Source organism: Protopterus annectens, chromosome 1.part2, assembly GCF_019279795.1.
Source record: "Protopterus annectens isolate FY-2018-M chromosome 1.part2, PAN1.0, whole genome shotgun sequence".
NCBI lineage: Eukaryota > Metazoa > Chordata > Ceratodontiformes > Protopteridae > Protopterus > Protopterus annectens.
Genome location: NC_056727.1, coordinates 734,347,406 through 734,370,242, shown reverse-complemented (window position 1 = coordinate 734,370,242; position 22,837 = coordinate 734,347,406). Strand labels below are relative to the sequence as shown.

The window sequence follows — 22,837 nt, the reverse complement described above, 5'->3', positions numbered from 1 at the left end:
TCAAAAACTACACTAGCCAAATGGATAATGAGGAATGAATGAAAATGACACCGTCGGATATAAAAATTATGTACTCACCATAAATGTGCATCTGTGTTGTCAGTTTTCATTCTTCCTCAACTTCCCTCCTACCTTCCCCCTATCCAGTCTTTGTGAGACACCTAACAGAATTGTTGATAGGAACCACAGATGTCCTATTCCAATGTTGCAGTATTCTTACTGTGAGATTTCTCGCCTCAGGCGACCTGACATCAGCTCGTATACAAAAGCTTAAGCCTGATTGCTGTAGGTACATGGGACGTCACACAGGGTCATAAACCAGGGACCGTAAATGTGATATCTGTGCGCACAGACCTCGGAACTTTTCAGCCGCAGACGTCACATCCGTTCGCTTCGCTCCTACTCTACAAGACTTCTAAAAAGCTAAGTACCCCTTTGGGGAAACCTTACGTTATTTTTGCTTGAGCTTGGTTAACTGTATTTTATATTAGCCAGTGTCTTCTAAAAAGGGCAAATGCCATTGTGGCCGTTGGATACCGCATAAGGATACCCACGACCATTACGTCTTTTGTCTTGGGAAGTGAACACGATCATACTGCGTGTTCCATTTGCCACTCTTTCATACCGAAGACCCTCTGCAGCAATCTGGCCGCACTAAATTTTTATGTAGAGAACCAACATCTCAAAAAGCTTGCGCTTAGAATGGACCCCAAATCGGCTTCTCCGACTGAACCATCGCGGAAAAAACCCAAAGTTTCCAGGCCTACTTCAGTTGCCTCTCTGTCATTGGACGTCCAGCCAGCTTCCGATATAGGAGTTGAGTTACGTCCGACAGAACCGACTACTTTGGCCTCCACCGAGGAAGCCGCTTCGGAAGTTGCGGCCTGCACGTCCATGGAGATGGTCCAGATGTGGGTTCCTACCAACATCGAGGAGGAACCAGAAACAGTCGGCCTTTGGATGCTCCTATTCCTGAGACTCAAGCTTCTGAGTCTAGTCCTTCTCCCAAACCAATGCCTACTAAATGTAAACCGAAAACTAAACATCTGACTCCTACCCCTGAAGGAGTCCCCGCCTGGGAATCTTTCACTAAGTCTCTGATGCAGGCCTTTATGGCCCTCAGGTCCACAAGCTCTACTCCCTCCACTATAGATGTGCTCAGCCCTAAGTCTGCCTCTGCCATTTCTCTCCCCTTGCAGACTACCCAAGAAGGAGAGGGGGGACTAGAACCCTACTAAGAGTCCATTTCTTATGCATCCCAGATTGCCTCCCCTTTAGAATATCATTCACCAGATGAGGAGTCTGTTTAAGGGTACTCACCACCATAGGACATTACCTTTGGTGAAATAACTGATATGAAAACAGTACTTTAAATGGGACACTACCCAGATGACTGAAACCCAGAGGAGGTATTTTGAATTCAAGTGGAGTCTCCCCCCCATCAGCCATCCCACCAGTCTTACCCGCCTATCTGGATGCATTTATCTCTGCATCCAGAAGCCCAGACTGTCAACACCTGCACCCAAAAGACCAGGCAGGTTTTATAAGGTTCCTGATTATCAAAAATTCCAAATCCCCCTTGGCAGACCCTGCAGTTATTGCTGTCTCTCCAGACAAGCAATCCAGACTTTTTCCATCTCTTTTGCCCACTGATAGATAGTAAAACCATGGACAGGATGGGTAAAAGTGTACATGTCTTCCACCCTGGCCTTCCATGCTTTAAATTACCACACACATGGTTAAATATGCACTGGACCTGGTCTCTCAAGCTACTTATCTCCTGGCTACCACACCTGACTGCCCTACCAAATCGGCCATAACATCTAAATTGTCTCTGGCTTCACAGGTAGTCAGACATACAATTAGGTACAGTTATGATGCTGCAGAGGCTTCTGCCAGGTCAGCAGCTTCTGCTTCTGTCCTCCACAGATACTCTAGGCTGTGCCTACAACCTCTTCCAGAAGATTTTATAACTAAGATTATGGATGCCCCCTTAGACCATAACCTTTTGTTTGGAAAACAGTCTACAGAGCTTTTTAAAAATCTGCAGGAGAAAAGCAAGTACCTTCAGGACATCAAGCACTTGCTTGTGTCCCCTTTTCCAAAGTATTACAGGAACTACCCCTTGAAAACCTCATTTGTCAGGAGAACCCTTTCCTCTGCCACCCCTTCATCCTCCAGGAACAGGAGGGGAACTAGAAGGCAGACCTTCTACAGACCTGCCACCTCTCAACCAAGTCCTAGTCAGTCCTTTCAGGATAGAAATGCACCCAATAATGTGTGACTGTCTTGTCCATCTGCTTCTGTCAGCCTGCCTATCCCACTGTTTACCTTTCTGGAAAACAGTCACTTCAGACCAATGGGTTGTGAGCATCATCCAAAATGGATACTTCCTTTCCTGGAGGGAAAAGCCTATCCCAAAGCCCATTCCCTTTCTCCCCAAAAAATGAGTCCTCCTCCTGCCACAAATTCTTCAAGACCTCCAAAAACTAGGAACAATAGGACCTGTTCCTCACGGGCAGCAAGGAAAAGGATTTTACTCGAGACTCTTTCTGGTCCCCAAAAAAAGGATGGTTCTTGGAGACCTTTACTGGATCTATCTTTCCTGAAACTGTTTCTAGAAGTGCCTTCTTTCATAATGCTCTCCCTCTTATCTCGGACCAGGCCTTTATGGCCACTCTGGATCTAATACCTAGACGACATTCTCCTTTTAGCAGAGACAGAAACCTGTCGGAGAGACCACCTCAGGTTCACCCACCACCCTTCTTCAAAACCTGGGCTTCACCCTCAAATTAAATCTTCCTTGCTCCCTTGGAAAGATGAAATTTTTCTGGGCTGCAGGATCAGGACAGATCTAATGCGGGCCTTTCTTCCACAGGAAAAGGTCCACTCCCTCTCCACTCACTTTCAAAACCTTGTGCTGGAATCCCAGATTTCTGCAAGACAATTCCTGCAACTCTTGGATCTTATGGCAGCCACCATTCCCATACTTCCCTTGGCAAGAATGCATATCCGGAAGTTCCAATGGTACCTAAAGAACGTGTGGTCACAACACCTACACTCTCGAGAAGCAAATCCCCCTTCTGCCCTGTCTCAAATCAGAGCTAAGGTGGTAGGTTCAACAAACCTGTCAAAACCCGGGAATACCTCTCCAAATCAGTTAATCTACACAGATGCTTCAGACCTAGGGTAGGGTGCCACCTGCAAGGACTGCAGAGTTCAGGAAATTTGGAGTCCTGCCATTCAAAAGAAATGTATCAGTGTCAGGGAGATGACTGCAGTTCTAGCCGTGGAGGCTTTTCTTCCTACCTTCCACCCGGGACCCCTTCTAATATTCACAGACAACACTACTGTCATGTGGTACCTCAAACAAGAAGGAACCAAAGCAAATCTGGGAAATCGCCTCCAGGCACAACCTGTCTCTGCAGGCCTATTACATACCCTCTCTGAGCGACAAAAAGGCAGATGATCTAAGCAGAACATCTCTACAGCACGAGTGGATGCGGAACAGGGAGAGCTTTCTAGACATTGTCCACCAGTGGGGCACTGCTCAAGTGGATCTGTTTGCCTACCCCCAGAACAGACAATTGACCAATTTCTGAAGCAAGGATCACTACCCACTAGCCTGGATAGTAGAGGCCTTCAGCATTCCTTGGAAGGGACTGTTTCTTTACACCCTTCCCCTCTTCCCTCTAATTCAAAAGGTCCTATTGAAAATGAAGGACAAACCAAAAATCTTGTTGGTGACCACCTACTGGTCAAGGCAGCACTGGTTCCCCCTACTTCACACTCTAGCCAAGGGCAGTTACCGCAAGTTACCCCACAAGGTGGACTTTCTCACTCAGCAAAAGGGAACCCTAATCCATCCCCACCTACAGATGTTAGCACTAACACTGGGTGATAAACTTCTAATCCCTTTTAGATACTACTATCAGAGGATGTGCTTATAGTCCTGAGGGAGGCTAGGAAACCTGCTACTAGAAAGTCATACTTCTCAAAATGGGAGAGATTCTCAAAATGATGTCTGCGTAAAGACAGCGGCCCCAGCCAGGCCTAGGAAGCCAGGCTTCCCTAGTCCTTACATATGTGTGTGAACTCATTAAGGATGTTTTTTTCTTACTCAGTGAAAGTCCATCTTTCAGCCATATCTACCTGTTTGCCTGCCTCTAACCCCCCCCCCCCTTTACTTTCCAGACTAGATGTTAAAACTTTTCCTGAGAGGGGTTTTACACATCAGACCACCTAGAAAACCCATCCCGCCACCCTGGGATCTAAACTTTGTCCTGGAGAAACTAACACTTAGCCCCTTTGAACCAGCTAGCAGTGTTACTTTACAACTCTGTACACAGAAAATTGTACTGTTGGTCGCCATTACTTCTGTGAAGAGAGTGTCAGAATTGCAGGCACTCATGGCCTGCCCCCCACTACACTATCTTCCACAAGGACAGGGTGACCTTGCGCACTAACCCTTCCTTCATGCCTAAAGTGGTAAACAAGCTGTCCTTAAATCAATCTAGTCAACTGCCTACCCTTCTTCCCCTTTCCAGCTAACAAGAGTGAGAGTATTCTCCATTCCCTGGATGTGCACAGACAACTTGGATTCTACCTAGACAAAACTAAACCCTTCAGAAAATCTGAACAACTTTTTGTCTCCCTCCACTCCAGGGCTATGGGCAAGGCAGTTTCCAAGCAAACTATCTCAGGATGGATCAGAAAGTCCATTAATTTCTGCTACTCACACCATGGCAAACCTTTACCCCAGGAGGTGAGAGCTCATTCCACCAGAGGTATGGCTACTTCCAAAGCCTTCCTCAAAGGGCTGGACACAGCTTCCATTTTAGAAGCTGCCTCCTGGTCCACTATCCACACCTTCACCAAGCACTACAAACTAGATCAAGCCACCAGGGCAGGCATTGCTAGAACAATCCTGCATGGGTTTCTGGAATCTTCCACCTCTACCGCCACCCTTACCTCTAACTAGCTGTGGTACTCATTCCACAGTAAGAATACTGAAACATAGGAATAAAAGGGCATAGAATAGTTGTGTAAAATCTTACCATAACCATAGATGTCCTTCTCTTCCATGGTGCAGTATTCTATCCTTCCCACCTCCCCCCTGCATTACATTGGACTACTAACCTAACTCCAAACTTTTAGGAAGCTCTACCATTAACCAAGAGCAACTAGCCAGCATATGACACTTCACTCTTCTAGCTGACGGTCTCTTATTCCGCTCTTAAGACTGTCTGTCTAGCCTTCAAGTTCTGAGGTCTGTGTGTGCAGACATCACATTTAAGGTCCCAGATTTATGGCCCTATGTGTGACGTCCCATGCACCTACAGCAACCAGGCTTAAGCTTTTGTATAGGAGCTGACGTCTGGTTACCTGAGGCAGGAAATCACACAGTAAGAACACTGCAACATGGAAGGCAGGGGCATCTATTGTTATGGTAAGATTTTACACCACTATTCTTTCCTGTCTGAGCTCCTGATCTTTCAGCTATCACTTTTCTGTCATAGCTGTGTTGAGATACCTTATTGTGATATTGTAGAATAGCAGCAAACTCGATCTGAGGTAACAGTGGTCATGGACATTATAGGTAAGGGAGGACCTCGAGTCTGATCCTAGACTCCAGAGAAGGAGGCAGTCGGATCTGAGGATCGGATCTAAATCCATTCATTGAGTAAGAATAAAAACGGATAATACAAATACATAGTTATGGTGACTACATAACTTTTATTTTTCCTTCTACCAGTGTTCTTTGCTGGCTGGAACTCTACGCTGTTAGTCCCTAGCTTGAAACCAGATCTTAACAGCACTTGGGTGGTACTAAAAAGATTTTTTAAGCACCCCTAAGCTCTGCTAAGAATTGGGCCTCACACTAGGGCTGTGCTTAAATTTATCTTCTGATTTTGTAGCATAATTACTGCAGTCCATATGCTACAGATTATTTATATATACAGCAAGCGATTATGCAGCTATAGTAGATTTCAATGTACAGGTGGTATTACTAAATCATAGCAATTATTTCATGCCATGTTATTCTGAAACATTATCAATTAGTATAATTTGATCCATTGTAAGGGCAGTTGAGCAAATGTGTAAGGTGTTTTAATATTGATCTGAAGTAGTTTTTCTTCATTTGGTCTTCAACCTGTGAGCTACTGATCTGTATCGGATCCGAGCCAGCAACTTTTACTAGCATCAGCTCCAAACTCCTCCCCTTACCCATAATACACGTCCACTGCCTTCCATCCCCAGATCTCGTTTGCCGCAAATTGCTTCAGCATCGTGTCTCTATAGCTCCAATTAGTCAGTGGGTTAAAACCTTTGAGAGTAATTTTCTTCTATTTTCTGTTAGTGTTAGTATAGGTCCCCTTTCTCCTCCCCTCGCTTGGTGTGTCAAGTGTTTGTTTTTTAGGTTAGTTAGTAGTTTGTACTGTGGTGTAGTTTGTAGCTTCCCCTCCCCCCTCAGTGTTTTCCGTATACAAGTGTGGTGAGTTAGTCAGAAAGAAACTACGTGCTTTTTATTAAGGTTATCTTTCTGCTAAATCGTATGGCTGAAAAGCTTGTTTTCAAGCGCTGCACAGTGTGTGGCCATAAGTTATCCCCTGCTGATGGCCACACTGTGTATTTTGTGCTTGGGCGTGGCCCATCTAAGTGTGGACTGCAACATATGTGCAGGCTTCAGCCCCCTCGCCATAAAAGATAGAAAGGCCAAGTTGGCCCTCAAAGGCCTTCTTTCTCCTTCAGACTCTGTTTCCTTGTCTCCGGCTTCGGTCAGAGAGGCTGCTGTGGCTGCCTCTCCCTCCTCTCTTCCTCTGGCTTCTTTTCCCTCCCAGGCTGGGACTCTATCTCCTGTACCAAACCCTGTGGTAGCGGAGCAGAAAAGAGGTAGAGGGAGAGAGAGTCGAAGATGAGGGAAAAGCGAAAGAGGTCTCTGGACCTCACTTCTCCGACTAAGACACCACGGATCCGTGACTCCCCTCTGCTCTGATCTCAGAGAGAGTCGAAGACAAGGGAAAAGAGAAATAAGTCTCTTGACCTCGCTTCTCCGACTAAGACACCACGGATCTGTGACTGCACTTAGCTCCAATCTCCGAGGTTCTCCCCGGAGCCGGAGGAGACATGTCCAGCTTTTCGGGCCTTAGTGCCCCGACCCACCAGGTTGGAGTCCATGGCCTTGTCTCAGTCCATCCGCTCGTCTGACATGTATCTGCATAAAATGATGAGGCGATTTATCTGTACACAAATCCAGATGGGGGTCTTGCCAGCCCCCCTCCCTTAAGAGGGGGGAGCTTGCTTCCCTTTTTTCAACCTATTTTTCCTTCTCTGATCCGACCTTTGGGTTCGGAATATTTGGATCCGAGGTTGGCTTTGATCAGGGGGTCGGCACCGATGGTACCTGCTTCCTCGATGCCGACAGCTGCCTGGAGCATTTCGGATCCGACCAGGTCGGAGCCAGAGCTTGGGTGTCTGATCCAAGGGAGTGGAACCTTTTCCATCGGCTCCGACTTTCTCGGGCCAGGTTCCCTTCCTCGGAGCTTCAGCCACCTCGGGCCTGACTCTGATTCTCTTGTCAGACCCAGGGAGACCGAACAACCTTATTAGTTTCTCAGGAGGTTTGCTCTCCTTTGGCATTCGACGTGGTAGAAAGAGTTCTGTCCGTCGAATCGAGACCCCTGACTGCCCCCTCGAACTCCTCCCAGACCCACTCTGCTCTGTCTACAGTCCCCATCATTTCATCATTTTACCAGGGGGACAGCCCGTGCTCGAAGAGCCCCAGACGGTTCCCTCCAAGGAACATGTGGCTTGCGAGCCCCCCCCCCAGAGAAGCCCCACCAGAGAGGTACTGCGCAAGCATACGTCCAGGAGGAGGCACTTGGACTCCCTCGAGTCCCTCACCGAGGACACTGGCTTGGATGATTGAGAGGGTTCCCCTAGGTCACCTCCCGAGGTGGAGACGACATGGAGATCCTGCGCCAATGGGGAGGTTGGTCAGCCCCCAAACCTGTGTTCCTGGAGGCTTTCAGCATGGGGCTGTCTACTTCCTGGGTGTCCCCTCCCATGGATCCTTTGGTGAACGTGGTCATCTCGCAGGCATGGAAGGAACCGGACACTATGGAACCTATCCCAAAAAGACCTGACAAGATCCTTAGCCCCCCCATAGACAGGCCAGCTTGGGATAAGGGCTTCCCCATAGACGCCATGGTGGTAGCAGCAGCCACTACAAAGGAACCTGCTCAGGAGAGTTCCTCGGTCCAGCCGCCTGACTAAGAGTTGCAGATGATGGACCGCCCAGGGAAGCGGGTGTACACTTCAGCTACCTTTTCGATTAGGGTGCTGAACTACTTGGCCCATGTCACCAGATTCCAGCACGACCTGGTAAAGGAACTGGAGGGAGTCTCCCCCAAGTCATGTCGCAAGAGGACAAGACTTCATTCTCCGCGAGGATGGCCACTTTAAAAGCAGTATCTAACACGTCCATGCGACTCCTGTCACATGCTACAGAAGGAGCGGCTAGGGTGGCTGGGTCCGGCGTGTCCATGAGGCGCAACGCCTGGCTTAGGCTATGTCAGTTTTCTGAACCCTGCAAGGCGTCTTTTGCCAATGCCCCTTATGACAGCTTGACACTCTTTGGTAAGACTGTCGAGACATTAGTCCAGAGTGAAGAGGAGGGGAAGACGCAGTCTATCGGGATCCACTTCTCTAACCCTCAGAGGTCCTTTTCCCGGAACCAGAGAGGTCAGAAGATGTGGTTCTGGAAGTCACAGTATTCCCGGCACACTCAGGGCTCTAATTCCCCCAGAGGCACAGGGGGACAGAATGGACACCGGCCCAGAGGCAGAGGGGGTCCGAGGAACTTTGGGTCTTGAGAACCTTTCTCGGACAGACCTGGGCAGCAACCCTGAAGGCAGTCTGTGGACGATTGTCCTTGCACCTAGCGGCATGGGAGTCCATAGCAGTGGACCGCTGGGTGCTTCAAATCATATCCAGAGGTTACTCTGTCCCCTTCGTGGGTTCCCCCAAATCTCACAGACACCTCCTGGATGTACCACTCACGCAAAGGGAGGCAGCAGCACTTGAAATTTCTAAGCTGCTAGGAAAACAAGCCATCAAAACCACCCCCCCCCCCCAGATCAGTCCGGATCGGGCTTCTACTCCAGGTTCTTTTTGGTGCCAAAGAAAACGGGGGACTTGAGGCCCATTCTGGACCTCTCTACCCTGAACCTATCTGTTGCCAAAGAGAAGTTCCCGATGGTCACATTACAGTCAATCATGCCGTACCTGCAAGAGAGCGACTGGATGTGCTTTTTAGACCTCCAGGATGCTTACTATCATGTAAAAATGCACAGAAGCTCCAGGAGGTTCCTCCGCTTCCAGTTAGGAGTCCATCATTACCAATTTCAAGCCCTACCCTTTGGTCTCACCACAGCCCCCAGGGTCTTTACCAAAGTGATGGCAGTGGTTGCAGCTCACCTGAGGCTTCAGGGGATTCAGATCTATTCGTACCTGGACGATTGGGTACTCACTGCTCCCACCAGGCATCTACTCTCCCAAACCAGGGATTATTTCCTGACTCTTGCCCTGCATTTGAGGATCACAACGCATCCGAATCTCTCCTAGATCCTGTACAGGTGATAGACTATATTGGTGCCAGGATAGATGCTCTTCAGTGCAAAATATTCCTGACCTCGGAGAGAGTTCAAAACCTCAGGATGCTTGTCTCCCTGATCTACTGTTCTCATCTTCCATCGGCGGAATCGGGCCTTAGGCTCAATAGCGGCGACCATAACTCTTCTCCCGTGTGCGCGGTTGCACATGAGAATTCTACAGTGGACTCTAGCTGTACAATGGTCCCTGTTGGAACTGCTACTGACATATCCAATTCAACTTAATTGAGTCTGTCTACCTTTTTTTTCAGCCCCAGCCAAAACCACAGTGACCACAGATGCCTCCCAACTCGAGTGGGGGGAGCATTGTTCGGGCAGGACAGTCCAAGGCCTGTGGTCCCTCATAGAGACCAGCTTGCATATAAATGTCCTGGAGATGAGGGCGGTCCTCCTAGCGTTGCAGGCCCTTCATGCCTTTCTTCCTCTGGGGAAGATTGCTCTTCAGTCAGACAACATGTCAGTGTTCTGGTATGTCAACAAACAGGGAGGAACCAGATCTTACCCCTTTTGTCGTGAGGCCATGAGAGTGTGGGAATGGGTGTTCTCCACCGGTCACTTACTCATCGCAGCGCACATTCCGGGACGCTCCAACATCCTAGCGGACAGATTAAGTTGGACCATTTTGATGCCTTACAAGTGGTCTCTGAATCTGTCAGTAGCGGAACAGATCTTCAACGAGTGGGGGTCAACCTTGCTGCAGTCTCTTCACATCTCCTTCCAACGTGAAGTGCAGCAAGTTTTTCGCTCTGAACCCCCTGCCGGGCGAGTCCCCCAGAGACACTCTAATTCATGCTTGGCCTCCCGGTCTTTTGTACGCTTAACCGCCAGTACCTCTCATTCCGAGGTTTCTACAGAAAGCTTCTTGGACTGGGGAGCAAAGTGATACTCATTGCCTCTTTCTGGCCTCGCCAGGTATGTTTCCCTTCCTTTGGTCTCACCTTCTGGCTCTGCCTTGGGTCCTAGATCCCATTCAGGATTTAATTTCACATCCTTCGGGGGTGCCTCATCTGTATCTGAACAGCCTGAAGCTTCACAGCTTGGCTGCTTCAGTTCCCGTGATTGCTAGGACTCCTGGACTATCCTCCTCAGATCTATTTTGATGGCTCCTCATAAGTCTTCGACCAGGAAGGTTTATGTCAGCTAGTGGAAATGTTTTTCTTTTGGGCCTTTCAGAGGAGTTTAGACCCTTTCACGGCTCTTATTTCCACCATTCCTGATTTTCTAGCTGATGTTTTTCAACACCGGAGCTAGTTCTTCTACTGTCAAAGTTCATTTGGCTGCTATCTCTCACTTTCATGTGGGCAAGAATTCTGCCTCTTTAGACTCTTCCAGACTGTGTAAGGCCTTTATCAAAGGCACCTTTTTGCTACGCCCCCTGGCCAAAGATCCTGTTCCCCCATGGAACCTTACTATGGTTCTTCAAGCTCTGGTCGCTCCGCCTTTCGAGCCTGCCGCAACTGCAGATCTGAAATTTTTATCTTGGAAAACAGCTTTTCTGGTGGCTATTACCTCTGCAAAAAGGGTTTCAGAATTGGACCTTGTCCAAACAAATTCCTTACATAATTTTTCACAAAGATAGGGTTTCCCTTCGAACCAATCCATCCTTTCTTCCTATGGTAGCATCACCAGTCAATATCAGTCAGACCATCAATTTGCCTGTGTTTTTTTCCTAATTTTACTAACAAGATGGAATACAAACTCCACCTGTTCGGATGGTCATAAACCGTTACGATTCTATTTACACAGGACAAAAAATTTCTGTAAATCTGATCAATTGTATCTTTCTATAAACCCTTTTTGGGAAACCTATCTCCCAAGGTCACTATAACTAGATGGATTTCTTCATGCATCCTGCAGGTCTGTAAGGACAGAGGCACGTCTCCTCCAGGTCATGTGAAAGCTCAGTCCACTAGGTCCATGGCTGTGTCTGCGGGCGTTTGGTCTAGAGTCTCTTTGGATGATATTTGTTCTGCAGCTACTTGGTCCTCATCTCATACGTTTATTTCCCATTACAAATTGGATTTCATTTCCAGAAGTAGAGCATCCTTTGGTTCCGTGGTGCTCCGGAATATCCTTCCATGAGGGCCTCCCAGGATTTTTAGTTGCTGGGGAACTCTGTCCCACAGGTTGAAGACAAATGAAGTACAACTACTTCAGATAAAGAAGTTATGTACTCAACATAATGTTCCATCTGAGTAGGTGTACTTCATTTGTCTTCAACTGTCCCTCCCTCCTTCCCCAGGATGTTGGCATACGGTCAACCTACGGGCTGCAATATAGGTCACAAGTGAATTTTTTCAGGTCAGGTTCTTAGTATAAGATTCAGCAAACTCAGTCTGGGGATGGAAGGCAGTGGAGGTGTATTATGGGTAAGGGGAGGAGTTTGGAGCTCTGAGCTGATGCTAGTAAAAATTGCCGGCTCAGATCCGATACGGATCTGTAACCCACAGGTTGAAGACAAATGAAGTACAACTACTCAGATGGAACGTTATGGCGAGTAAATAACTTTTTTTTTTTTATTATTAAAATGCCTAAAGAACTTGTTTTGACATTTTAAAATTTTATATAATTATGTATTTTATTAGTAATTAAGGATAAATAAGCCTCACTTTCTTCTCCTGTATTCCTTTAGTAAAATGTACAAGAAGTTATTTTGGCATTTTAAAATCTGATATGGTCATGTATTTCAGTTGTGATTGAAGGTAAAAAAATTCTAGATTTCTTTTCATGTAAGTACAGATGTCAATTCTTTCCCTGTTTTAGGAAACAGTTCCCCTGCTTTACTCAGCAGATTCTTACGGAGCACTGTAATGAAGTGTGGTTTAGTAAATTTTCCAATGATGGAACTAAACTAGCAACGGGATCCAAAGACACAACTGTGATTATATGGCAAATTGATCAAGTAAGTCACAATAACAATATATTTCTCTCTGCATAATATTTTAACTCCTGCTAATGTTTGTTTCAGGAAGTTAAGGGCATAAAATTAATTCTAATGTTGTCAAGGATGATCTGTACTATGATTCACTGACAGAGCTGTTGTCTTTTTTTTGTCAGCTTCAACTAATGGGTATATTGGTTCTGATATTTGCTTCTTTTAGACTCTAGGATCTAGGGCTCAGGCCCTTCTCTACCCATAATTCCCTTCTGCCCTTATAGTGCCTCAGATGTCGTTTGCAGCTTGTTGGACTTGGATGTGGCTCAGTGCTGCTGTTCATTATTTTTCAGATACCTTTTTCTGCTCTGATTTGAAAATTATAGTAACTCTATTATGTTGTGCCTATTGTATCTTGCTTAGTATTTCCTGTTAGTTTGTTAGCTTAATATTCTCGTGTGTCATGAGTGTATTTTTCCCCTGCTTTTCCTTCTTTCCGTTTATATAAATAGTTATAAAGATCAAGGTCGAAGGAGTGATTAGTATGCGAGTAGAAGACTTAACTGTTTTCCTGATCACATCCTTGTTCTTGCAATCAATTTATTGCAAAACTAAACTTTCTTCCAGCATTCCTTTTAAAATTTAAGTTTTAAAAGACCTGTAAATTGTGGAAATAGAACAGTGGACATCTGCCAGTACATTATGTGGATAAGGGACATTTGCATAATTTGATGCATTTGGGTGACCATTACAGAAAACAGCTAGGCTTTCTGTTAGTATCTGAAACCTCAGTGCCCCCCCCCCCCAAAAAAAAAAAAAAAAAACATTTAAGTAATTGTAAGTAATTAGTTTTCTGCCAAATCAACAGTTTGGCATTTAGCTGATTACTTGTAATTGTGTAGCAGGTTTTCAATTAGAGCGCTTCCATAATGACATCAGTACTTAATGAATGTACTGACTGTGAGAGTATGCTAGTAGGCATCCAGTGTTCAGTTTCTATAATTTGCTGTTTAAAACTTAAGTTTTAGTAGTGCTGGCAAAGTTTAGTTTCGTAATAAACTGGTCATCACAAGCACAAGGGTGCGATCAGTAAAATGTTAAGTTGTTTACTTAGTGTAGTTTTGTCACACTTTATCTTTAGTGAACATTAGGGTCTTTGTTGTTTTTTTGCTGTTGCAGGTAGTTATTGCCTTCCCGCTCTTTCCAGTGTTGCTTTTGTGTGTGTTTTTGAATGTAGCATGACTTTTGGTACCCTATCCCCCAAGGATCCCCACTCTGTTTATTTTCTGGGGATGGCTCATCTTGATGTGGATTGTTCCTCCTGCACTACATTTGGGCAGGAGCCCTCTCTGACAGATGTAATAAACTGGTATTAAAAGGGTCTCTGCCACCATGGGAGAATCAGCTTCCCCTGTTTCTGGCTCCTCCCCTTAAGAAAGTCTGGGGTTAAGCTTAAGTCATCTAAGAAGAAAGACAAACTGAAAGAAAAAAACAAAGGTAAGGATAAAGAAAGACCTGGATAAAGATCTTTTGAGCTTCAGGGTCTTCTGGTCTAGCTGCTAAGGTTCTGAGGTTGTCAGATCTAGTCACTGTCTTGAAACTGATGCATATCTAGTACCCTATTCCAACTCCAACAGTCTGTCTTGAGCCAACCAGCCCCCGTCTCCGTTCTCCACTTTTTCAGTAGAGGTCGCATCAGTTCTCCAGGCCCCCTTAGATGGCATCATCATTCAAGTCCATTCGGTCTTCAAGGAGCCTGTCTAAAGCTGGTGTTGACAGGATGATGGAGAGATTTTGAGGAAACTGATCCAGAATGGGGTCATTCCTGCACCTCTCACTCTTGTGGTGCTAGGTCCACCCCCAAAGAATCTCCCCATTTGCTTTCTCCTTCTCCAGCCCGAGATTTGGATTTAGTGGTTAGTGAGCAATGCGTTTCTGGCTGGATGCTCTTGTCAGAGCCGATAAGCCTAGTTGACTTATACTGTGTCCATTACCCACTCTACTGTAGCATCTGATCTCGAGGGGTCTCAGAATAGAGAGGCTGGAGTCAAATTCCAGGTGAGGTCAGGGTTGATACCATGGCTGTTGGGAGTCATCCCTTCTCGTGGTTGCTTCAGTGCTGGTGTCTATTTCAGAGCAAAGTCAGATTGTATCTTGGGAGGATCCCCTGCCAGGTTCTTTGGATCTTAAGGGACCCTCCTTGGGGATGATTTCAATTATGGCTTTCAAGGCCTTCAAAAGAGTTTTCTGCGTATCTAGGGAGGAAGTATCTTATTCATACTCTACTCCATCCCATGTGGCTTCTTTGGTTCTTTCCATGTCATTTTTCACAACAGGGACAGTCAGCTTTCATCTTCCTTAAGTCTCAGACACTCACCAAGCAAGTTCCCTTAAGCCTTCCTTGGAGACCCCCCCCCCCCCCATGGAAGAGCATAGGAAGTGGGCTTGTAAAAGGAGGCTTCTGGACTCAACTCGAGGGTTCACTTACTGAAGATACTGACTTTGTGGGAGGGAGGGGTTCCCCAACATCCCCCTTGGAAGATGTCTTCTTTTGAGACATCCTAGAATTCATGAGACAGTGAGGAGTTGGACCATCGATGCCTTCCCAGGAGGAGTCTGTATTCCTCTAGGGTTTTGGGACTGGGCAGTAGGTGGGCCCTGCTGTTGATGAACTTATTGATTTGGTCTCACAACAGGCATGGCAGGAACAGGACTTGGTGGAGTTGATACCACACAAGATTGTGGTTACTTTTAAGGATAGACCTCACTGGAGGTAAGAGTTCTGCTGTAGAGGGCATCTTGGTTATGGCTGCCACAAAGAAGAGCCTCTCAGAGGCGAGCTCAACTCTCAGAGAATCTAGGGCTTTGAACAGATTTGGAAAAAGGACTTGCACTGCAGTGACATTTTTTAATGTGTACTGAATTATTTAGCCCACTTAAGGTTTCAGAGAGACTTGACCAAGAAACTCTACTAAGTCCCTCTCTTGTTACTTTTCTGCAGACATCCAGAAGACTGTGGATTCACAGCTGGCTACCCCACAGTCCGTGTTCCTGTTATTGAATGCAGCTGATGGCACTTTGGAGAGACAGGTATCAGCATTGATATATGCTGACATGCCTGGATGCATCTCTTTTTCAAACATTTTCCCAGAACCAAAAGGGTGGAAAGATTGTGGTTCCGCAAGTCCAAGGGCTTTGCTCTGGACACTACTGGAGATGGATCCCTGCAATGGTAGGGGGAGGAGCAACTTTAGTGGATATCACCCGCGTGGCAGAGGCGGTCTGCAGAATCAAGAGATTCGAGGTCCGTTTAAAAACAAACCCTAACAGCTGTCATAAGTATTTGCTTGACTGATGCACTCGTGGAGGCAGTCTGTGGGTTGCTTATCTGTGGACTCAAAAGCCTGGTTGGCTGTCTCACAAGATTCTTGGGTAAAGAGGATCATAACCAATGACTGTTATTCCCTATGTTTTACAACCCCTAAACAAGAAAAAAAATCTTCCTGCTGTCGTACCCAGTTAGAGAAAGACAGCAGTCATAGAAATTTCAAAGTTAGAAAAACGAGTCAGCCAGGAGATCCCACTAGTCCAGCTGGGGTCTAGGATCTATTCAAGACTGTCTTGGGTCAGAAGAAAAGTGGGGACTTGCAGGCCCATTTTGGATCTCGGTCATCTAAACCAGTTTGTAAAACACACTAAATTCTGGATGGTAACAATTCAGTCCATTTTGCCTCTTATGTGGAAGAACAGTTGGATGAGCTCTGTGGACCTGCAGTGCACTTCCTACCACATCAAGGTAGAGAGGCAGTCCAGGAAGTTTCCCCTGTTTTTAGTTGGGAACAAGAATTTCATTTCAGAGCACCTGCCCTTTTGCTCTCAGCACTGCCCCTAGATAGTGTTCACTAAGTGCATGGCAACAGTTGCAGTGTTTCTCATGCTACAGGGCTCAGAATGTTCCCATACTTAGACAACTTGATCATTACCAGCTCCACAAGGGACGCACTTGCTCAGGCCAGACACTCTTTGTTCCTGCTGTGTCCACAACTAGGCATAATGATCATGGAGAAATCACAGTTGACCCCAGTCCAGGTGATAGCATTTGTAGGGTGTCACCTGGATACTACTAAAGTTTCCAAACTTCCAGATTCCAGAGCCCTTTCTCTGCATGAACAGATTTCTGAAGTTCTGTCATAATCAAAGCCCTTGATGAGGTTGGTTCTTTGTTTACTGGGATCAGTGGCAGCTTCATTGTATGGTCCATCATGACCATGTGAGAGTATCGCAGTGGACTTTTTCCTCTTTCCAATGGCCCATGCTGTACCAACACATTCAGTTTCCAATCAGTCTAACAAGGATGTGCAGATACATTTTTTGGTGATTGACTTCCCTGCTTGTTGTTATAGGTTGTCCCTTCATCTTTCCACTCCGTAGTGCTACAAGTGACCAAGGCACATGGATGTATTTAGAGACCAAACTTCACATCATTGTGGTGGAGATGAAATAAGCTCTTGTAGTGTTGCAGGCCTTCCAGGACTCCTTTCCCATGTGTGTGATTTCTGTTCAGATGAACAGTAGACTGGTACATCAGCAAGCAACAGGCAACCCTTTCATGTCTTATTTCAAGACGCCATGAAGAGTGTGGCAGTGGGAGATGTTTTCCCAGCATTTTCTTGTGGCAACATAGATCCTAAGGAGATCCTGTGTATTAGCAGACAAACTGAGCAGGTGCATTCTCCTGCCTCACGAGTGGTCTGTTAATCAATGGCTACCAAGATCTTTACCTGTTGGGGGCCAGGCTTGCTGTGATCTTTGATTGAGACTCTCGACACCAAATGCAGCAACTACTTTGTCCTGATTTCTCAGTAGGGAGAGATGCTCCGATTCACACTTGATTCCCATGTCTTCTACACACCTTTCTCCTCTTTCCCCTCATAATAAAGTTCCTTCAGAAAGTGTTTTTTGGTGCAAGGCAAGAGTGATTCTCATGGATCCTTTTTTGGCCTTATCAGGTATGGCTCGCCTTGCTTTGGCCTCATCTGAATACGTCGTTCCTGGAACTTCTCCCAGACTTTTTTGCACTTGTCTGGCCAGCCTCATCTAAGCATCAAAGCCCTGAACCTAACTACTTAGGTCATCTAATTCCAGTGATGGCCAGAAATACCAGGCTTTCTTTCTCTGTGCTGCCTATCCTAGCTTCTTTCCAGAAACCAGGCACCAGGAAAGGGTCTCAAGATAGTGGAGAAGGTTTACAATTTGGTCCTCCTCCAAAGGTCTAGAACCTTTCTCAGGTCCTTTACTTGCCATTTTGAATTTTTTGGCAGGGTTTATTCCAAGAGGGTTTGAGTTTTTCTCCCATCAACGTCCTGCTGGCAGCCATTTTTAGTTTTCTTGTGGGAGAAAGTCAGACCTGTGTTGCTTTGTTGAAATTTTCTTGAGGCTTTTTTTATGAGACTTTTCATCAGAACACCATTGAAAGACCTGGCCCCTCTTTGGGGCATTACTGTTTTGCTCCAGGTTCTGACTAGCCTTCTGTGAAGCTCCAATTTCTGTCCTGGAAGACTATTTTCCTGCTAGCATTTACCTCAACTAGGAGGATTTCAGACCTGCAAGGCCTTCCATGTAAGTAACTTTAACTGATTTCCCATAAAGATAAGGGTTCTATTCAAACCAATTCCAATTTTCTTCCTAAAGTGGCTTCAGAAGCTGTCCTGAACTACCGACTGTTGACTTGCCAGTGTTCTTCCTAAACGTTTTCAAACAAAGGAGAAATATACATTACATTTGCAAGATGTTCATTGATATTTAAGATCTTTGCATCACACCAAAAGTTTTAAGAAAACTGATCCGCGTTTTCTGCTCTTCCATGGCCAGATTTGGGAGATGTCGTTTCCACAGCCACACTATCCAAGTGGCTGGGATAATTGTATTACTTTGGTGTGCAAAGCATAGGGGCGGTCTACCTCACAAACATAAAGCCCACTCTATTAGAGCAGTCGCAGCATCTCTGGTCATCTTTGCCAGAGTTCCTACAAATGATATATGGGGTGCAGCTATTTGCTCTACTGTTCATACTTTTATTTACCATTATAAGCTGAACCTATAGTTTAGGTCCCAAGCTTCCTTTGGCTCCACCAACCTGTGGAATATCCTTCCATGAGCCTCCCTGGAGTTTGTAGTAGCTGGAAGCTCTGTCCCTTTAGTTGAGGTAGATGGAAAAGACATCGGATATGAAAGTTATGTACTTACCATAATGCTAGATCCATGTTGCAGCCTTCTCTCCAGCTCACTCTTTCTCAGTCCTCCTTACCAAATTGTCACCTGGAGCAATTGATTGACTGTATTGGACCTGTCCAGAGCCTTGTCTTTCCTACAGTCTTGTACTGTGTCTTAGTTTTTCCTCTGGTCTTCCTCTTCCCTTTTTCTTTGAAAGTAGAGAAATGTCTGGGATGTAGGCTGGCAAACTCCGTCTGAGGTATTGTAATGACTGAAGGGAATTATGTGTAGCAAAGAGGAGCCTGAGCCCTGGATCCGAGGGTCTAAAAGTTGCTAATATGAAATCTAATCAGATCCAGTATACCCATTAGTTGAGATGGACGGAAGAAGACAACACAAGTCTAGCATTATGGTAAATACATACTTTTCACTTTTTTGAGGTGACTGACTAATTCTGTTCTGGTCCAACCAATGTTCTCAAACTGCAGAACTTCATATTGAAGAGCAACCTTCTTTTCCTCCTTTTTTCCTTCCTGCTTGCCTGTTCCTAGTCTTAAAATCAAGAGGTATCTTTACAAAGCAAGCAAGATGTTTTTTTTTGGTTTTGTGTTTTTTTTTTTTTTTTTTTTGGGGGGGGGGGGGGTGGCACCATTCAGGTCATTGATGGCTTGTGGTTCTTCATATCCACATCAGTTTTCTTAAACATACCTTCAGTGTGACTTGGTAATGTTTTATTTGAACATCAGAGGATCTGTGCCCAAGGCTGTTCTCTCCCATGCCACAAATGTTAGTGGGATGCATGGTACAGTGTAAAGCAGAAAGGTGCCTACACCATCTTCTGAATGCCCCTGTGGTAAATAATGAACTGAAGCGTTTGTGCAGTTGCTATGTCAAAAGACTTACTTGAATAACGCACAATACGTGACATGGTCCAACTTTTCATGAGTCAGAATTCAGTCTAATTTCTTTAGAAGCAAGGTTGTATCACATGGCATGCTGATAATTTTGTAGCTACTGCAGTAACATTAAAATACACTTGCAGTGAGAAATAAGTCAATTTCTGCATCCAGAGCCTTACGTTTTTAGCCAAATTTCAAAAGTAGTACAGTAATCCATGGTGGGTGAATTTGAACCATAGTTCCAGTGTGAACTGCACTACATTTCCATGCATAGATGATTTTGACAACAAATTCATCTCTTCACGTCTGTAGATGTATTTGTCTAAAGTTCCAGAAGATTTTCTTGCCGGTCTGACAATACAAGAAATTGATGCAGAGAAAGGGGGTCTAACCTCCATGAAATCTAAATTCCAAGTGGTTTCACTGGAATCAAGTGTACCACATTACTTGTTAATCACTTAAAGTAGCTCATTATTTGTGACATCTAGATGTGCATGCATATCACTGTCCAGGCATCTTCCAGAACTGTGGTAAGTGTTTTTAGAATACTTTCTATCAGTAGAATTTAGTTGCTAATCTGCCTATTGGGAGTGGGGTCTTTAGATCTTTCTGAAACCAGGGCGTTACCAGGGAAAGATCACCAGCAAGGGTGCTTCTGGCAGACAGCATTAAAGTAATTTCACTTTCAGTGTCTGTTTTACTTTGGGCCTTGAGATAATGTGTCCTGAGTGTAAACTATGTGCATTTTTCAATAAGACTGTTCTTTGAAGAGCACAAACTCTCATTTTAGATAAACAAACAAAAAAAAAAAAAAAAAAAAAAAAACTGTTTAGGACAGACTGTAATTAGGACAAGCAATGGTCATCCCTGAATCAGAGGGAGAGTCTTCTTCAGATCAAGTTAGCAGAAATTCTGTGTCATGAAGATGGTTAAAAAGCAATGCAAGTTTTTACAGATAAAGAGCAGTGAGGCCTCTGGTACCCCATTTGTCTTTTGAAGGTTTAAGGGTGTTGAGGTTAGCAAGTCACAGATTTGGGGGTCTTTGTCAGCTTTCAGCTCTGGATGTTCTTCGTGTTTCACTGTTGCAGTCATTACATTTGGGTAATCTGCTGGCAGGTTACCCTCAGTCGGTCTGAATTCCAAAGTCTTGGGTCCTGCATTGGTTGCTGTCTTCTCTTCCATGACGTCAGCATTTTCTTTAGTCTTTCTTGCTGCACCGCGCGGTGCCCGAAGCATAAGCATTTTCGCAAGTGCCGGTTGGCCGACTACTGAAAAATTGAGTTTGAGTTTCAGAACCAAAGTCTTCACTAAAGCTAAGTACCCCGTTGGGGAAACTTTTTTCTTGCTTTTTATCGATATCAAAAAAAGTTAATAATTGTATTACTTGCCTAGGCCCTGATCACAACGTGCCTGGTTGTCTGTTTTGTGCTAGATTTAACCAACGCACTATTAAGCGGTGGTATATTTTTGCATCAAAGTATTTTGGAAACCGATTTAACTACCCAGAAATGTCGTCTGATAGCAATCCGACTACCGGAGTACATAAAAAAAAACGCAAGGAAAAGGACAGAGAAAGGCAGTCGAGATCCAAAACCGATGAAGCTTCTCCTAAGCCAGTCGCCTGTTCTCCGGTATTCAGTGAGGCGCTTTCGCAGCCCCTGATACCCGCTACCTTCGAGTCGCAGGCCTCTCCCGACACCCATGTGGAGTCAGGCATGCCGCAAGATACTAAAGATATTGGACCGACGGACGTATCTCCCTTAGATGGGTCCGGAGCCGCTGAGCAGGCACTGGCTTCTGAGGGTGTATTCAGACCTCATCATTTGTACATCAAACCGACGACAGCTGCAAAACCAAAGACAAAAGCAACTTCTAAAGCTAAAAAACTGACGCATGAGCCATATGCACAGGCCTCTATGCCTAAAAAACAGATTATCAAAATGGCTGAAGACCTTATTACCTTGATCAGATGTTCCCATCCCCTTCCAGATAAGCGGCCTGGGCAAGACACTGATTATGAATCTTCAGATCAGGTTTCTATTTCTTCTGATTCCTCTTCTGATCAGGAATTGTCTATACCTGCCTGTGAGGATTCTGATGCTGAGGAGTCTATTCCTTCTGCATCTCCTCCTGAGATTATTCATTTGGAGAAACCTTGCATATTTTGAGAGAGCATTTTCACTGGGAGAGTCAAGATTTCTCAGAATCAAAAAAGAGGCTCAGAGATTTCCTTCTCACTCAGCACAAACCTTTAGCCATCCCCCCTGTTTTAGACATTGTGGATGATGTGTTTTCAGAGTCAAGCTTGACCCCTGACTCCTTACCTCCATTCCCGCTAAGCCTGACAGATACTACAGGGTACCTGACTCGCATAAAATTTTATTTAGAAACCCTGCTGCTGATCCTGAAACTATTTGACAGGGTCCAAAGGGAGTTAAGGCCTCAACAGCAAAAAATCCTACACCCTCTGACAGAGATTCAAGAGCACTAGACAGATGGGGAAAAAAGGTTTATACATCTGCACCCTTGGCAGTCAGGGCTTTAAACTGTCAATTTCATATGATTAAGTACCAACAACATGTTATGGGATTACTGAAACAGAAAATTATGTTGATTTCAGAATGTGCAAAAAATAAAGAATTGCAGGAATTATTGCATGCAGCTGAGCAAGTTGGAAAGCATACTTTGCAATGTGGTTTTGATTCTTTAGAGGCCTCCTGCAGGGCCGCAGTTACTGGATCTGTGATTAGGAGGCATGCCTGGTTAAAGGAACAAAATTTGCCTGATCATGTTAAAGCTAAATTGCTAGATACACCTTTACAGCATGATTCTCTGTTTGGTATTAAGGCAGAAGAGGTTCTAAAGAAAATGGAACACAAAGCTAAGTCTATGCAAACTGTTAAAGACTCCTTACAAGTGCAGCCACCAAGATTCAGTAGACACTGGCCTACAGAAAATTGGTCCTTTCCTGTGTCAGAGCTCAAAGGGGCAAATCCAGGCACCCTAAGGGTTCCAGATACCCAGGCGCAAGATTCATACAGGTCAAAGCAATGGGGCGCTTCCACCTCCAAGTCTGGAGGAGATAAAGCGCAAACCTACAGAGAACAATCCCAATGACTTCCCTCTGCCTACACCAAGCAGTTATCTTTTGGCAGCACCCATAGGGGGAAAATTAG

At 45.3% G+C, this 22,837-nt stretch overlaps 1 protein-coding gene across 8 annotated transcripts in view; it reads left to right on the top strand.

The window, feature by feature from the left end:
- The window catches only part of WDR26 (WD repeat domain 26), a 2,773,460-nt gene that overhangs the window by 907,326 nt on the left and 1,843,297 nt on the right, over nucleotides 1–22,837 (top strand). For 7 of the 8 annotated variants that reach the window (XM_044058834.1, XM_044058809.1, XM_044058803.1 and 4 more), the window contains exon 7: nucleotides 12,414–12,576. In XM_044058834.1, coding sequence (XP_043914769.1) covers nucleotides 12,414–12,576 — 163 coding nt within the window. The remainder of the gene's footprint in view (nucleotides 1–12,413; nucleotides 12,577–22,837) is intronic. The other variant, XM_044058793.1, reaches the window with a different exon arrangement.